Below are 16,960 nucleotides of genomic sequence, written 5' to 3'. Positions count from 1 at the left end.
CGATGTTCAATTTGAATATTTCCGGTGATGATTCCACATTTGATGGACCAGCCATCGTATCTGCATTGCGGGCTTGATTCTGGTTATTTCTGGGAAGTGACAATTTCGTTTTTTTTCGTGGATGACTCATAACGAAACTGCATAAGAATAAAACGATAAAAATGATAATTAGTATTTTTTTTAAAATAAACACTTTCCGATAACTTACACAATAACATCGACACGAATTTGTATTTTATGAGAATTTAAACTTTTAATGGATGCTCAAAAAGAAAGAGTGATTGAATTAACTTTTAATTGGATCTCAAAAATAGTATTTGATAGAAGAAAAAACGGCGGCAATGACAACAGACAGATATTGTTTTGACGCTTGTTTCATTCCAATCTGACGTTTTCCATCGTTTTCTCTACGTTCTTCGTTTCCACTCGTATCACAAATTTCTCGTTGTAAGTATGAAACTGATGGCACATACAGTGTGAATAATTATCGGTAAAAATGAAAATTACATGCATTTTCCAATGAATTCATGTATTCTTTATTTCTGCTAATCAATGAAATACATTTTCAGACATTTATTTTCGTACACAAACCGGCCATCAATTAACATTTGTATCAAACTTAACACTAAAGTTTATTGTACTTTAAATTACATTTTGGAGGAGAAAAAGGCGCACAAAAACTTATATGGTTGGATTTTATTTAAAAATTTACTTACTTAGATTTTATTTCGTAAATTGAAAAATTATCATGAATTGAACGCTCTAGACGTTGTTTTTATTCTAGAGCGTTCAATTATACAATATTGATCTGATTGAATAAAAAATTACAACATTACTTAGGAAAATATTGAGGATTCCATTCAATCGAATCCGCGCGTCTCATTTCGATTAAGCTCAAATTTGTTTCTCCGTTTCTGCTCGTCCATTTTGTAGCCAAGAAGACATCATCACGCGTATAAATGGTTATTTTTCGAGCTCCGATCAACATGGCGCGTTCTGCATTCAACATTGCCAAATTCAAAACTACACCTCTGCTTCCAGGTATGAATTTGATTTTGTTCAAATTTGGTGAACGACGAATGAATGGCATAATGTGATCGATGCTAGCCTGAACAATGTAAAGACGTTCGAGTTTTGTCAGGCCATTTGCAAAAATCTCCATATCCCTGGCATACATTGCATTCATAATGATTAATTCTCTCAGATTGATCAATTGAGGTAACCACAAATTATAACTCTCAAAAAGCCACGAAATGCACAATAATTCGAGACCTTTGAGTGAGAGAAATGAAGTGCCTAACTCTTTATCAGCTTTATCGATGTAAATGTATAGACGCTTATAGAAGCCTTGTTCATGGAGTCGATTTAATAATTCCAATGGTGTTTTTGACGTCCGCTGCCTATTTGAGCAATACGGTGAGTAAAAACCTTTGACTTCCAATACATCCAATTTTGCATTGGAATTTAAAAATATATCACCGTTGTCCCACAGACAAATTAAATTTGTTGAGAATCTCTGCACTTTGGGATTGCGTACGAAGAATTCACGTAGCTCGTTAAATGCCCAAGAATTACGCGGCATTAGTTCCAAACGTTCAAGTTTGGGATATTCTTGTGATAGCCAGTCGCAGGTACTGGCATCCGAATCTTGAACATAAATCTCCTTCAAATTCTGACAATGCTCCGCCATCAATTTGTGAAGGTTATCGGTCAACCAACAATCTCGGTGTTGCACAATTTCCAGTTGAGGCAACAATCGTATAAAATGCTTAGTTCTTTCGTTATTCATGCGTAAGCCATTAAGACTTATATGTTTGGTTGACTCAAATTCACTGCCATGCGATTCAATATATTTAATTATGCCGTACCTAAGAGAAGAATCACAAAATAAAAGAATAGAACTACAATATGTAATTTAAAATAATCGAAAATAATCGAAAAAGAATCAAGAACAATTTTTAAATAATAATAGAAAGGCCATTTTTAATTGCCCCTAGGCCGTACCCATTATTAGCAATGCACGGCATGAACTTATTGAAACCAGATATAAGAAAGCGTTTATCGTTTGGACGATTTTTGTGATTATTCTGCCAACAAATCGTGTAAATTCCATCTTTTTCGCATAACATTCTACCCAGTGAATGATTTTCTTTGAAATATTCGCCGGCCACTTTGTTCATCCGCTTACATGTTTGACCAATTGAATACAAGTCTTTCACGTTCAAATATTCAAATATTTCATCGAAGCAATCGATGTTCAATTTGAATATTTCCGGTGATGATTCTGCATTTGATGGACCAGCCATCGTATCTGCATTGCGAGTCTGATTCTGGTTATGTCTCGGAAGTGACAATTTAGTTTTTTTCTGTGGATGACTCATAACGAAACTGCATAAGAATAAAACAATAAAAATGATAATTAGTATTTTTTAAAAATAAACACTTTCCGATAACTAACAAAACAACATCGACACGAATTTGTATTTTATGAGAATTTAAACTTTTAATGGATGATCAAAAAGAAAGAGTGAGCGCAAATTGAATTAACCTTTTCTTTCTTCTTGAATAACAACTACGTGTGTTGAACTCCTTCAATTGGGAGTGTTGTAAGATGTTTTCGATTTAGACGAAAAAATGCTTTGATGTTCAGTATTTTGATCTCGTTGTTATAATGAGTGTTTATGGAGTATCTGTTCTGTCATTTATTGACATTTTAAGGTTATGTACAGTGTACACTCTTTCAGAAACTGTGTATTGTCCCAAATGTCAGTTTTCACACATGACATAATAGAGATAGATGATACACATGAAAAACAGTAACTTATAATTCAGTATTCGGTAAATAAAAGATAGACACGTTCAAAACCGGTCAAACAAATATGTCAGACAAAGTGCCACAGCAACCGGATAATCCACCCAAATATCAGCCGGGAGAAGGAATTCGATCTATGAAAAGTACCACATTATTTCGAGCGGTTAATTTTGAGCTGTATGCAAAACCAGTAAGTAGTATCTACATGTTGGGAGTATAGTTTTTCTTCCGATTACCTATGATGATGATCTTACTTTATTTGTTTAGAATCTGGTGATAATGGCCATTGGAGCCGTTTGTTTTGGAGGTGCTTTAGGTTATATCACTTACATGCGATCCAAATATGAAAGTCAAGGATATTATGCGGCTGTTCAATCGGATGGTACCGAAGTGTATACAAAGCGACGTTCAAAATGGGAATAGAATATACGATTTTTATGGAATAAAAATAAATTATTTGAATGCTGCCATTCTAGTATTGTTATGAAAAAAAGAAACACATGTGTTTTATTCCTTTTGATCCAGATGTTTTTCTTTATTGGTTTATTGTTGACGATGTCAATTCGCTGTTTTATTCGTGTTGTTTAATGTGTCATATTTCTGATAATTTTGTAATCGAACGTAACAAATGTATGGTATAATTTCACTGCAACGATATAAAATGAAGTGGCCCAAACTAGTTTCTATGTGGTTTTTCTCTTTTTATCAAATTTAAGCAAAGCTATGAATCTTTTTTTAGTGTATCCAAAACAACAAAATAAGGCAAAATGTATATATGAAATGTGTTTTGAGCGTTGATACAAATGTTTATCCGTCGATTTTAAGAGAATTAAGTTCTTTGATGAGCTCGGCTTCCAAACCGATTTTCGACAATTGATTCATTTCCAAATTTTCCCCGTTATTACGACGAACTTTCAATCTGGCAATGTCGCGCAATTTTTGTTGAACCGTTCGCAATCGTTTCTCTTTTTCCGGATCAACGGTGCCTGTTTTTTCCAATTTTCCTGGTTTATTGCGTGGTCGACGTTTTCTCTCCTGGCTATTTTGTGGTTCTGCACCATCAACTAGTTGATCATTTTGCGTGGAAGCGTTTGAGTTATTGGCATTCGATGATGCAGGAGATTTTTGGGTATGTCCATTACCACTGGAATCGCTGCTATTCAGATTGTTTGAGCCATTGCCATTTGTCGGATGATGATTGTTTGGTCGCGGTGTTCGTCGTTCGCGGTTACGTTTGTTATTATTGTTTGTTGTTGGAGTTGTTTGTGCCTGAGATGCATTCCCTTCTTCATTTGTGTTTTTGTTTGAATTTGCATTTGCGTTTGTACTTGCAGTCGCGGTTGCATTTTGTTTGTTATTTTCAGTTTCTTTTCGTTTTGTGTTGCGATTTTCCTTCTTTCGCTGACCTTGACTCACTTTATAGCCGATTGGTAAACCTGATTAATAGGATTATTTCCATTAAATCGATAGTAAAAAATAAAAATGCACTTAAATTAACAAATTTGTTTTGTTTAAATACCTGGAATCGGTCCTCTTTCAGATGGTTGATTATTGAACTTCGGTGATGCACCAATTGTGGGCATGCCACCGCTACGAATATTCGGCGGAACATAAACTGCCTTACTGCTTTGTGGTTGACTCGGCTCAATGCCTTTCACCTTGACATTTGATATTTTCTTTTCAGTGTATACACCTTCTGGATACTTTTGCCATATGATTTGCAACAACTCTTGTCCCGTCGGCCAAGCAGTTTCATGCAGCAGAGCACCCGAATAATGCCACACTTTAAATCCGTTTCCAATTCGTAAACGTGGTGCAGTTGTTGCGGTCAAAATATTTTCACCATCTGGTGCCCATTCCAGCTATAAATACAAAGAACGAATACGAATTTCATTTGCTATTCCATTGAAACAATGTTGTTCAAAACGAATAAATTTCTCACCAATGTGGAGTCTGGGGCTTGGAATGTTGTGATCAATTTTTTTTCGTTAGCATCCCAAACTTCAACGCTGCCACGTAGATTACCAAAGCCGCCCAACAACACGATCGAACCGAATGGATTGTAATAAATGCTGTTCCTGGCTGCTTCTTTAACCTCAAATATTGGATCACACTTCAAATTAAAGAACGTAGCTTTGGACGGCATGTAACCGTAGACAACGCAAAATTCATTGCCTTTCGGATTCCACTGGACAGCATGAATGGGGCCTTCTTTACTTAATGGAACCGAACATGAATCACCCTTTGTGCTGAGAAAGTAGAGTGCTTGTTTTCCATAGTAAGAAGCGCCAGTCGAATCAACATCTGTGCTTGTCATCAGAATCATACCTGAAAATGGAATGAAGTAGTCGCATTTAAAGTTGTATTCAATCGTTGATTTTTTTCATAATTATGAGGTTATTTACCTGAGGCGCGTTTATTCCACATCATTTCAACGCGGTCAGCCTGATAAAAACTCTTTGATGCAACAATTTGATTTGCATCAAGTGCTGGATAGCGGAATATTTTGCAAACAGATGGTTGACCCTTGACACCAGGAACATACAGAGAAACTTGTGGATTACTACCTAAACCTGTAAAGTTGTAAAAAAAAACAGCTGTTAATTAATAAACCGTTTATTGTTTGTTTGTGGGTACAAACCTGCAATCGATAGTTCGCCACCTCGACTTCCGCCAATTTTGTTGGCTGACTTTTGGAACCCATTCGGACCATTTGGTTCGTAAAAATAGGCCTCACCACCAACCATCAGTGCAAAAATACCCTCGTCGTTTGACCAGCCGGGCATCCAATCATCGAGAAAGCTCTTGTTGATTATGGCAAATACTGCTTCACCAGTGCTCACTTGATATACACAGAAATTTGGTTGTGGCTCAGATCCATCTTTGGGTGTTGAATAATGTTCAAGCGTTGCTAAATACGTTCCTTTAGGCGAGAATTTTATGGCGAATGCTTTTGGTCGTGGCAATGAACAGATGACATTCCAATCGCTAACAGTTGCAATTTGAACTCTAAAAATAGCAAAACACAATCACATTTAGTTACCAAAATCTAACAAAGACCAATTGATTATACATACTTGCTACCGTTTGCCCATGCCAAGTATCGCCCATCGGGACTGAACTCAATGGCCCGACAGAATTTACTCTCGTCTCGAGCAAACTTTTCGTTCGTTGTGTAATTGTTGCTTGCATTCGTCGCATGCCATAGCTCTACGCCGACACTGGAGCGAACTGAAAATTAAACCGCAAAAATACAAATGTGAATGAACAATGCGGCCACAGCTATGGAATACCAATAACTTTCAATTAACATTTTGCAAGAAAATGTCGACTACACGATTGTCCTGATACTACTTCGATTATTTTAAAATTTCACTGAACAAATTAACAAGCGTTGATAAATCATGACATGAACAACGTAAATCGATATAAATGTCCACACATACGAAAAAAAATCCAATCAGAAAAGCCAAAGCGATTCAACTTCTAATGGAAACTTTTTTTCCTTTAAAATATTAATTGATTTTCTTAACAAACGATGTGGACTAATGCATTTTATTTGTGGATAAAAGAAGACAATATTTTCTATAGTGTTATAAATATGCAACGTATGTTTCGCATATATGCTTGTTTCTTTGTCTATGTCACAATGTGTCTCGCACAAATTCTATCGAAATATCGTAAAATGAATCGAAAATTGATAAAAAACCAAAATTGTATGCAATTTAGAAATGGTGGTACACCTAATTTAAACATTGTTTTACATTTTAAACTGTGAAATATAAAATAATTTTGATATTTACTTGCGAGTGCAGGTGAAATCCCGTCAGTGGCCATTGTCAAAAAATTCTAACCTACATTGACTTTTTTACATTACATTGCACATAAGTATGGAAATTTCATTCGATGTGTATATTGCGCGTATTTGAGAAATTCAAACCGAAACGTCATTCACGACGTCACAAATTGTTTGGGACACAAACTGATTGAAATTGACATTTCAAACGCGCCACACTACATTCAATTTAAAATATTTTGAGATATATGATTTCAAATTAGCAGATGCATTGGAATAATTTCGATTTGAAATTCAATGAAATAACATTTGAATAAAAAAAAATTCTTTCTTCGTACAAAATGTAATAAATAAATAATTTCCAATTTATTCTCTATTCCGAAGCATTCGAAGCAAACACCCACACATACATTGGTCACGTTTTAACGTCTTACACTTGCCTGATGAACAACTTCGCATGGTTTTTATTTCTGTCCCAAAAATGACCGCATATACGAGTCATATTTGACGCACAAATACATTCGCAATAGAAATTCACCGAACCGTGTTAAATTTCATTTGTGCAAAAGGTATCGCCTCACATTTCTTAAGATCAGAATATATATTCGGATCGGTCGGTAGACAGAAGAGTAAACAACAAACGAACCACAACAATACATACACACATAGTAACACACTCATACACGCTCAAACGAAACAGACGTAAATGTTCGTTGGACAAATGTTTGTGCGTTGAGAGACGCGTGAATGTTGAACAGAGTCAGAAGAATAGAAAGCAGTTTTAATTCAACAACAAACAATACAATACAGCCGAGAGCGTTCTCTTCATCGTCTTTTTTTCGTGCAAAAAAAGTCCAATTCAAAACATACACATAAAAAAATTCTATAGATATATCTTTTGTATTGAGTGAATGCAAATTCTGTGTCTTTAGTGTTATATTTCACTTAATGCAAGTTTGGCTTCATTGTCTGGCACTCGTTGAGAGTTCAATTGAAATCCATTTGATTTTTGAAATCCTGAACAAACGGAGAAGGAGCTAGCACAGGTGCTGTGAAAATCGAAACATAAATGTGTTTTGTGTGATTGTGAATTAAAAGTGAATCGATGTGCAGATATTTCCATCTCTTTCTCTATCTCAATCAAATGTTTTCGCGTGTCGTTGTTTATTGTATTTACAATTCAATTTGCGTGAACGACGTAAATCATTTTAATAAGGCGAATTGTTTATGAATTTCATTGCCAAAGTAATTTTGTGAGATGCTAACTAATAACAATATTAGCATATTATAATAGACAGGTGCCACTGACGATCGCTACTCTATCACCGAATATGAAAATTTGAATGACAATAGACAACCAATGCACATACATATCAACATTTGAATGAATATAAAAAAAAAACAACAACACCACTTGAATTTTATGAGAGATCATTTGTCTGTTCAATGTATAAATGTAAAAATTGTTCGAATGGCTGGGATGTTTAGTCATTTTATTGTTGAAGCGAGAGCAATCTGAATTTGATGTGCAATGAATGTGGAAAATAAGCAAGTAGAAGAATGTAATGCTATATTGAGGAAAAATAAAGATAGAAAAAGGAATATATAGCCAGTTATTGAGCAAAGACAAGTGATTGCCATAAACAAATACGTGCGTGGTATTGTGCTATAGTTACACATAATATTGCTGTTATTGTCGGTTTTTCATTCGTTCGTTCAGTCGGTCGGTCCACTCACCATATGTGCCTTTTAGCCGCCACGGATATTTTTACATGAAATATCTGCTTTTTTCTCTTTCTCTCTTTTGTATTATAAATACACCAACTACATGCGGTGCATGTCCACCATATACCGAAAATGGAATGAGAAATAGAGTACATAAAATGTGAAACGAACGACAAGAAAAATCGAATGAAAAATGCACAGATTTAAAGAATCTATGTACGTGCACGGCTAAGTGAACCAAATAAAGAAAAGAAGAAAAAAAAAATAACAGAAAGAGACATGCACGTATTATGATGCAGCTTACGAAGCGTCAAATGTGCTTCTTTTACATCGGTGCAGTGTACCATAAACGGTCGATACTTTTTCTTTCAATGCAGCCGTCGCATTGCCTGAAATGCGATTATGTTACACATGTTGAAATTATATGCATATATGTGTTTCAGCGAATGTGAATATTTTTGTGTCGCTGTGGTACGTGGTCTCTATCTCTCTCGGTGTTTCGTGTGTTCGGGACCAGATTTCTTTCTTATATTTGTGTTGTTGTTGTTTTTTTTTTCATTGCGGTTGTTAGTGTCTTCGATTTGCATCAGTGATTCGGTCTCAGTTTTAATTTTCTCCCATTTGGATGTCTCATCCAAATAAAAAAGACCATTCCATGAATTTAGTTACATTTGAATTCATTTATAGACGATTTCCAATTTAATACTACGTATCTCTATATTTTTTCTGAAATGTTTATTCGTTTTCTTTATTTAGAACTTTGGTGTTAATTGCCGATAAATATTCAATATGTGATGTGTCTTTGATGTGCGTAGTTGTATGGACCAATTAATTCGAACCAAAATGTTGTGATCCCGCGTCATGAGCGCTGTGCAAATTAAATAAACATCGTAACATCAAATCAAAATATTTGTGATATTTGTGCATACATTCAAACTAAAAGCAGCACTATGTCGACCAACGCTACAACAACTGAAATCGATGAATTCCTAAACGGAGCATTAATTACATGGGTATGTATTTCATTTTTCTTCGTAATGTCGCTTATTTATTTATTTAATTATTTTTTTTTTATTGTGAATACATTGGGAAAAACATGAAGATAATGGTTAATTAATCGCTTAATATCGAATGCGAATGGGAGTTTCTCTCATGATTCTTTCTTGTCTTAATCTGAGTACTTCTTCTTTTTTCTTCTTGTCAAGCTATCGAGAATATAAAAAATGGTTAAATCAATATTGTATTAGAATAGACTTTGTTGCGACATAAAAATATATTCAGCCAGTGTATGGCTTTAAAATTGAAATAAATAATGAAATTTTAATGAAAATAAAAAAAGACAAAGATTTTACCGGTGGATATGATAGCGATATCGAGATATTTTCGCCGCACAATTGTAAATTTTGCAATGATTTCATTGCGTTTAAAGCGTCGCATCGATTGAGAAAATGAATGAATGCAAAGTTCTTGATTCGCTTCACGCGTTGAATTTCACCAAACGGACTGAAGACTTGTTCCAATTGTGATTCGGTAACCGTTTCGTGTATGTTTCGTACATAAAGTACGCGCACATTTTGCATCACCTCATCGGATGGTGGATCCAATGAATCGGCCCAATCGACAAAAACGGCATTCGTAAAAATACGCTTTGGATCTTGTTCCAGCTTTCGTTTGGCAACGCGAGCCATTTCATGTGATTCAAATTCCAAAAAGCAAAAACCACGATTTTGATCGCCAATGCGACAATTGCTAAACGGTCGATAGACCACAACATTTGCAATACCTTGCAATATTTTATCAAATTCTTCGCGCAACTGGTCGGCGCTGATCGATTTCGGAATGTTTGCCACATACAAGGACCGATTTGGTTTGTAAATATTTAATTTTAAATATCGACTTGGTCGTATTTCGAAACCATTGATTTTGCTTAAAATGAGCTGTTGATCTTGTTCATTGGCCAGTTTGATGAATGCAAAACCACGATGTTTTTGAGTAACGGCGTCCATCATTAGGCAAATTTCAATGGGTTTTGCGTGACCATTGATTACATCAAAGAGCTCACGTTCGGTTACATCACTTGGTATATGACCGCAGTATAATTGAAGTGGGGCATTTGATTCGCTCGATGAATCGCTCTTAACACCTTCGCCCGACGACGGTTGCTCTTCATCCGTGAAAATACGACGATATTTCGTTGTAATGTCAACCGAATAGCCGAAACTTACGAAATGTGCTTTCAATTCATCTTCATTGGGTGGTGTACGAATCGGCATCGGTACTGTAGCCCACGATGCATTTGGTAAAATGCGTGAGTACTTTTTGCATGGTTGACGAAAAAGATCAAAAGATTTTGAATGCAATTCAGGTCTAAAAAATCGATAACTCATCTTGATCAGCTATCGAGAATATAAAAAAAAAATTGTTAAATCATTGTTGTATTAGAATAGACTTTGTTGCCGTATAAAAATTTGTTTAGCCAGTTTATGGCATTGAAATTTGAATAAATAATGAAATTTTAATGAAAATAAATAAGGCAAACACAAAGATTTTACCGTAAACTACCGAATTTGAAAAGTGTTGTAGTTCGTTCAAATGGTGTGATGATTTCTTTAAAACGATTCAATTAATTGCCGTTTTCCACTCTGGCTGGTTTCCGCATAGAAGGTTCTACATAGAATGAAGGAAAATTACAATTGACTACTTCGTTTTTTTTTTGTATGTTTCAGTCATAGCCAAATGTGAATAGCATGTTAAGCTCAAATTCAGCGATTGCTGAGATGGGTTAAAGCGTAAATTTATGATCCAAATATGCAAACTAAGTAATTATTTGAACACTTATGTCTATTCTCATACGAATTAAATTACGTAAAGTTGGGCGAATATAAGACGTAAATACATCGACTTACGTAACCTTTGCCAGAATGTTTGAAATGAAAACTAATTTAAGCTCTAATTACCGTTAAATCTCTGTTGCAAATTATGCACCAAAACTAAAACTTTTATTCGTATCTAAAAATTAATGCGTGTATTGTTTTTGTAGCTGGAGTCATGTTTACCACGTCCCGAACATTTAAATGGCTATCAATCGTTATTCGATGCATCAATTTTCCATGCAGTTTGGCGAAATATCGATCCAGAGCCACAATTTTATCCACAGCCTTTGACCGATTTGGATGACACCGCAATACCGATTGTTCGGGCCAAAAACTTCGATAATGTTATTCGCAATATGCGAGCGCTGTATGAAGAAGAACTGGGTCAAACAATACTTGTTGTTCCGGACTGTATGACTTTAGGTCACACACCAGGTTTGAAATTTCAAAACACTCATTATTATTATTTTTATTAGTATGGTTGAGTCAGTTTTGCGGCAATCATTTCTCTCTTTCTCTCTCTCTCTCTGTTCTTTTCTTTTTTCTTATTTGTTTTTTTACAAAAGAATCAAAAGCTGGATTGGAACAAATGAAATTACTATTCACTTTACTGCTCGGCGCTGCGGTTCAATGCCCTAATAAGCAATTTTTCATTGCACGTATTAAAGAACTAGAAGTAGATACACAACATGCCATAGTTGATATCATCAAGAGTGTGACAGATTCACAAACACTGGTTCTTAACACGGACACCGTTGACAGCGATCGACGGTAATTAACGAACATCATATATTTTATTTTTTTTTTCTTCAAGAAATTCTTTATTGATCTCTTTCAATTGCGTTGTTTCGCAAAAATTATTAATTGATCAACTTTTGTGCATACAGTTATAATCTTAGTGTTGAACATTTGATTGATTTGGTCGTCCGTATTGCTCGTGAGCGTGACAAATATCACACCGATTGGATAACACAGGTGACACCGAATCCAAACGATGCAAAATTTTCAACATTAGAAACATCCACCAACCAAACTGCCACAATCAACAGTGACCAAAGTCATTTTGCTGTTGAACTTGCCGACTTGAAGTCAAAATTGAGAAAATTGCGACAAGATCTGTAAGTAAATCACTTGAAGATTACTTTAAAATTCATATTGGAATGTTGAACTCACTCAACCATTTACCATATGATTACAGAGATGAAAAAACCGATGCCTACCTTCAAACAAAAGAGGAACTAGAGCACAAAAATAGTCAATATGAAAAATTGCGCCGTGAGGTGAGTCAGTTTTTATATCATCAAACTTGGCATCGATCCGCTTATTTTTGTATAATTTAATTTCGATAGACACAAGAATGGTATACCGAGTCATGTCGGGCTGCAGCCTATCGAGATGAGGTGGATGTACTTCGAGAGCGGGCCGACCGAGCTGACCAACTTGAGTTGGAAATGCAACGGATACGAGAAAAATTAAGCGATGCCGACTTTTTTAAATCTCGTGTAGATGAGCTCCGCCAAGACAATGAAATGCTCTCAAAAACAAAGTAAACAAAGCCCAAACTCATTAGAAATGTAATTATACTAATATTATCAATTTATTCAATAGGGAAATGCTAGAAGATCAATTGACACAGTCTCGAAAGCGATTTGAACAGTCGATGACCTTGGAATCGGAAATAATTAAATACAAGCAGAAACTGAATGATATGGTGTTGGAGCGGGATTCTGATCGTGAAAAATTGCAGGAGCTACTCGATGAAAATACCACACTGCAACTTGCCATGAAATCTTTGAATAAACTCAGCGACGTTGATCGAGTGAAGAGCAAAGAGAACGACAGTCTGGTCGGTGATAACAGTTTGTCCGAACAACTCACAAACAATGCACAGGTAAATCGTTGAATATTTTCGACTTCTCAAACGATTTGACATGCGAATTTCTTTAGACTCGAGCTATAAAATTGGAGCTTGAAAATCGTCGATTGCAACAGGCTCTGGACGCTATGCGAGAAACAAACTTCCAAGAAACGGCAAACAAAATGTTAGAACTTGAAAAGGAGAAAAAAATGCTTACGTTGAAATTGGAACAAATTCAGGAGAACTGTAATCGATTTACACAGCAAAATCAAGAGCTCGAAGAAATGTTCAAAAATGCACTTGAAGAAAATAAAAAACTTCAAGATGCAATCGATAATCGACAACAGGCCACCGAACGTCAGATGCAAGACAAAGAGCTTGATCGTCTAAAACTTGATGCGGTCGAAAAGCAAGTAGAAACGCTGACAAAAGAGAAACAACGAATTCAAAATCTGAGCGTAAGCATACATTTTGGAATTTCTATCCATTCTTTCGATTATTTCTTTATTAATTTCATTCTTTTCTGTGTAATTCACCTCCAGGTAAGCATACAACGACGTGCAGACGATTTGGAACGATTCTTGGAAACGAAGAAAAAGGAGCTGGAAACAATTTTACCAAAAGCCGAGGCATGCGATCGTTTCGAAATCGAGACATTGGATTTGAAGGAGAAAATCAGCGGATTGGAAAAAGAAAATGCCAACCTAATGAAAGATTTAAATAAATTCAAGGCAACTTTGGAGGTAAATAAAAAATAGTTCGATAACGATTGCAGCAATTTACTAATTAATTACATTTCTACAGACAAAGGAAGTGCAACTCGATGAAAACTGTGCTCAATTGCTTTTGCAAACAAATGAAATTGAGACGTTGCGAAAGCAGCTATCCACCGCTCAGACTGAATGCGGCAAAATTCAGGATCTCGAAAGTAAAAACAATGAATACGTGACACAGCTCAAGATGAAAGTCGAAACGCTTTCCACACTTCAAAATGATCTGATAACAAAAAATGTGCTCATTTCGAAAATTCAAAAAGATCTCGAAAAATTGAACATCAATTGGCCAACGAATGACGAGGACATGGTCGATTTGAGTGTGGAAAATGTTCTTGAAAAATTGATGCACAGTCCAGAAAATTGGAAAGTGTTACGTGAAATAGCCAATCGTGATGGTGGTGGCACTAGTGATGACGGTAGCTCGGCATGCATTCTTTGTCAAAGGAATGTTGATGTTGTAGCTACCGAACGTGAAGCCGATTTGGTAAATCAAACCGAAGAAGTTCTGTCGTCTGTTTCAGCCGAATGGAAGGCACAGTGTGATCAACTCGCTGCCGCAAATGTTGAACTACAAGCAACCAATGATACACTCAATCAGGAATTGATAAAACAAAAAGTGGATATTTCAACGCTTGGATCGCAAGTTACATCACTGAACACACAACATGTGGCGTTGCAATTGGCAAACTCACAGTTGGCATCCGAAAAAGATGCTCTGGTCAAACAAATGGAAACTATTGAAGTCCAACATAAATCATTGCTGGCCGATCAAAAGCAAATGCAAACGCTGCACGATCAATTGAGCATCGAATATGAATCGCTGAGTAAAGAGCATAAAAAACTAAAAGAATCCCTTCGAGATGTACGCCATGACAATCGAAATTTCCACGATCAAGAGCAAAATTTTAAACAACAAATCAACGAATTACAAACAAAACTACTTACAATGAAGAAAGAGAACGAAGCGTACAGCAATTTACGTTCGGAACATTCCAAATTAAAAGATGACTTCCGTAGCCTATTCACAACGAATGATCGTGTCAAAAATGAATACAAAAGTATCCAGGTATGTGGACTATCTCGTCATTTTTTATTTTTTTTAATTATCATGTTTTCATTTCAACCATAGGAACAATATAAGATAATAAGAACGGAAAATGCTAAACTCAATCTTCAAAATACCGAACTGAATGGTGAACTTAGTGTTCGCATCGATCAAGCAAAGGCACTTGAAATCGAACTTACTAAAGAGGCAAACCGATGTGAGATGTTGGTTCAAATGAATGCAAATCTGGATATTGATCGTCGATCACTGATGGACCATGTGTCTCAACTTCTCACCCAATACCATGAACTGTTGGGCCATTCGTTAGATGACAAACAGCACTATCATGACGAAGAGAAACTATTTACAGATAAAGTGAACAATTTACATCGACAGAAAGAAAAATTGGAGGAGAAAATTATGGAATTTTATAGAAAAGTCGATAGTAATCAAAAGAAGTAAGCCAACCGCCATAGTGGTATACAAACAAATGCCAAATCATTTTCTCTAACAAAATTATTTTCAATTCAATCTCATAGGAAACCATTCGGTAGCGGTGTATTGAGACGCGTAAAGAAAGCCGGAACAGATCTAATGAACAAAGTTCCAACAAAAAGTGTATGTATTTCAGTGTTTCTTTTTTTGCCAGAAGAGAATTGCAAATTCAATCATTTCATTCGAAATTTCAGAATCGACGGTCATGGTTAGATGAATCCCGTTTGACACAGTCCCAATTTACGCTCGGTTTTGAATCAGGTGGCAATGAATCGGATAATAGTGGCGAAGAGCCACACTCAACGGCTTCTGATACGAATTTACTGAAGAAAGAAACACAAATAACAATTCAACGCAAAGCAAACGATCAGAATAATGATGCAGTTTCGAACTATCAACCATTAATTCGAGATGATCTGTTGCGAACATCGCGCAACACTTTAACAGGGTAACATACTCACATAATCAAATGTGAAACATTGTTGTCAAAATTCACAAAAAAATATTTTCAATTTTAGGAGGTTTGAATCACCCGATGTGACTGGCAGCAGTCTTACTTTGGCCGCGGCCGGAAGTCGTCGCACTGTTTATGTGGTGGATGACAACTCAAAATTACCTGATACAACGACACAAACGTCCGACTCGGAATTGATTGGATCGCATGCCAGCAACAATAGAAATCACTCAATAATCAGCAATAATAATTCAAGTATTAGTAGCAATAGCAATAACAATAATCATTCAACGTCTCATGATCAAGTTCCATCCACTTTTGTAATGTATAACCGAATCTCAAATGTTATGGGAGATCCGAAATCCAATAACCAACATTCGCCAAACAATTCAGTCGTAAATGATAATGCAAGCAATGGAAATGGTGGAAAAGATAAAAAGAAAGGCGATGATCATGTCTGGTATGAATATGGATGTGTTTAAAGCAATGAAATTCACCAAATGCCACCGGCGCCTTATATTTGGTATACACTGTGCTTACCGGTGTTTCCAATTCATTTTTTTTTTAAACAGAAAGTGCATTTAATTCGTATATGGCAAGCTAGTTAAATAAGTTCATTTTAAAACCACATATTAATCGATCAATGTATCCGCTTTTATCCTTGCTTTTAACATCATTTGTGCATAAGTGTCTTAATTTGTTTAATTCAATAATTCCCATGTATTGCCAGTAAATTTATTTTAGCTAAGTATTATTTAATTTTTTATACTAGAACGATACGCTCGAATAATAAATATGAGTAAATCGTTTACAATTTTACCAAATTTTATTTGAAACAAGTCTTTTATTTCCAAATATTCTCATTTAACACAAAAAGAAAATATTTTAATTCTTTTCTTTACCAAGACTCTAAGTATTATTACACACATTATTTCCTCCTAATGAATGCATATATATTTAGATTATTTTGTAAATATAAATTGTAAGCATGCAGACAATTAAAGTAACAATTAACAATCTTTTCTGGTGAAAGTGTGGACTTATTCAATTTGAAATAAGTGCATGGAAAATTCCGATAAAATTCAAATTAATTGCCTCTTATAGTAAGGAGATATGAATAAAAAAT

At 35.4% G+C, this 16,960-nt stretch overlaps 5 protein-coding genes across 7 annotated transcripts; 2 read left to right on the top strand and 3 right to left on the bottom strand.

The window, feature by feature from the left end:
- Positions 1-596: 596 nt before the first annotated feature.
- LOC116348820 lies at positions 597-2,687 on the bottom strand. Of its 2 annotated transcripts, none has more exons than XM_031779966.1 (3): positions 2,459-2,687; positions 2,005-2,388; positions 597-1,868 (listed from the first exon to the last, which is right to left on the bottom strand). In XM_031779966.1, exons 2-3 carry the CDS (start codon positions 2,379-2,381, stop codon positions 833-835), a joined length of 1,413 nt encoding a protein of 470 aa, XP_031635826.1. In that variant the 5' UTR covers positions 2,382-2,388; positions 2,459-2,687; the 3' UTR covers positions 597-832. The 2 variants fall into 2 exon arrangements, with proteins under 2 accessions (XP_031635826.1, XP_031635827.1); XM_031779967.1 differs by having other exon boundaries at positions 2,549-2,687.
- Positions 2,688-2,771: 84 nt separating this feature from the next.
- On the top strand, positions 2,772-3,309 carry LOC116348808 (small integral membrane protein 8). The gene is made up of 2 exons (XM_031779942.1): positions 2,772-3,002; positions 3,080-3,309. Exons 1-2 carry the CDS (start codon positions 2,880-2,882, stop codon positions 3,233-3,235), a joined length of 279 nt encoding a protein of 92 aa, XP_031635802.1. The 5' UTR covers positions 2,772-2,879; the 3' UTR covers positions 3,236-3,309.
- An 8-nt stretch (positions 3,310-3,317) lies between these two features.
- Positions 3,318-6,724, bottom strand: LOC116348807 (eukaryotic translation initiation factor 2A). Its single transcript, XM_031779941.1, has 7 exons — positions 6,616-6,724; positions 5,890-6,043; positions 5,454-5,821; positions 5,218-5,385; positions 4,755-5,140; positions 4,332-4,674; positions 3,318-4,248 (listed from the first exon to the last, which is right to left on the bottom strand). Exons 1-7 carry the CDS (start codon positions 6,647-6,649, stop codon positions 3,620-3,622), a joined length of 2,082 nt encoding a protein of 693 aa, XP_031635801.1. The 5' UTR covers positions 6,650-6,724; the 3' UTR covers positions 3,318-3,619.
- Positions 6,725-7,218: 494 nt separating this feature from the next.
- Positions 7,219-16,596, top strand: LOC116348796 (daple-like protein). The gene is made up of 15 exons (XM_031779914.1): positions 7,219-7,654; positions 9,090-9,346; positions 11,374-11,641; positions 11,773-11,977; positions 12,094-12,324; positions 12,405-12,486; positions 12,556-12,752; positions 12,815-13,097; positions 13,154-13,522; positions 13,607-13,807; positions 13,869-14,906; positions 14,970-15,343; positions 15,425-15,503; positions 15,575-15,828; positions 15,899-16,596. The coding sequence occupies exons 2-15, from the start codon at positions 9,284-9,286 to the stop codon at positions 16,314-16,316; spliced, it is 4,062 nt and encodes a 1,353-aa protein (XP_031635774.1). The 5' UTR covers positions 7,219-7,654; positions 9,090-9,283; the 3' UTR covers positions 16,317-16,596.
- LOC116348798 (heterogeneous nuclear ribonucleoprotein R-like) lies at positions 9,351-10,998 on the bottom strand. 2 transcript variants are annotated; one of them, XM_031779915.1, is made up of 3 exons: positions 10,886-10,998; positions 9,686-10,729; positions 9,351-9,538 (listed from the first exon to the last, which is right to left on the bottom strand). In XM_031779915.1, exons 2-3 carry the CDS (start codon positions 10,718-10,720, stop codon positions 9,455-9,457), a joined length of 1,119 nt encoding a protein of 372 aa, XP_031635775.1. In that variant the 5' UTR covers positions 10,721-10,729; positions 10,886-10,998; the 3' UTR covers positions 9,351-9,454. The 2 variants fall into 2 exon arrangements, with proteins under 2 accessions (XP_031635775.1, XP_031635776.1); XM_031779916.1 differs by having other exon boundaries at positions 10,896-10,962.
- Positions 16,597-16,960: the final 364 nt, after the last annotated feature.

This window comes from Contarinia nasturtii, unplaced genomic scaffold, assembly GCF_009176525.2.
Source record: "Contarinia nasturtii isolate CC-2019 unplaced genomic scaffold, AAFC_CNas_1.1 Cnas_scaffold_2678, whole genome shotgun sequence".
NCBI classification, from domain to species: domain Eukaryota; kingdom Metazoa; phylum Arthropoda; class Insecta; order Diptera; family Cecidomyiidae; genus Contarinia; species Contarinia nasturtii.
The sequence above is the reverse complement of the archived record's forward strand: the minus strand, read 5'-3'. Positions and strand labels throughout refer to the sequence as shown.

Bases quoted from the DNA above. Each gene is read 5' to 3' on its own strand.
- LOC116348820 (XM_031779966.1), bottom strand. From the start codon at position 2,381: ATGAGTCATCCACAGAAAAAAACTAAATTGTCACTTCCGAGACATAAC. The intron at 1,869-2,004 runs GTACGGCCTAGG...TTCTTCTCTTAG, and splicing joins CCGTGCATTGCTAATAATGG to GTACGGCATAATTAAATATA.
- LOC116348808 (XM_031779942.1), top strand. From the start codon at position 2,880: ATGTCAGACAAAGTGCCACAGCAACCGGATAATCCACCCAAATATCAG. The intron at 3,003-3,079 runs GTAAGTAGTATC...TTATTTGTTTAG, and splicing joins TTGAGCTGTATGCAAAACCA to AATCTGGTGATAATGGCCAT.
- LOC116348807 (XM_031779941.1), bottom strand. From the start codon at position 6,649: ATGGCCACTGACGGGATTTCACCTGCACTCGCAA. The intron at 5,386-5,453 runs GTTTGTACCCAC...ACAACTTTACAG, and splicing joins TGGCGAACTATCGATTGCAG to GTTTAGGTAGTAATCCACAA. The intron at 4,675-4,754 runs GTGAGAAATTTA...TTGTATTTATAG, and splicing joins AAGCCCCAGACTCCACATTG to CTGGAATGGGCACCAGATGG.
- LOC116348796 (XM_031779914.1), top strand. From the start codon at position 9,284: ATGTCGACCAACGCTACAACAACTGAAATCGATGAATTCCTAAACGGA. The intron at 9,347-11,373 runs GTATGTATTTCA...TTGTTTTTGTAG, and splicing joins ACGGAGCATTAATTACATGG to CTGGAGTCATGTTTACCACG. The intron at 13,808-13,868 runs GTAAATAAAAAA...ACATTTCTACAG, and splicing joins AATTCAAGGCAACTTTGGAG to ACAAAGGAAGTGCAACTCGA.
- LOC116348798 (XM_031779915.1), bottom strand. From the start codon at position 10,720: ATGAGTTATCGATTTTTTAGACCTGAATTGCATTCAAAATCTTTTGAT. The intron at 9,539-9,685 runs GTAAAATCTTTG...TATTCTCGATAG, and splicing joins TATCGCTATCATATCCACCG to CTTGACAAGAAGAAAAAAGA.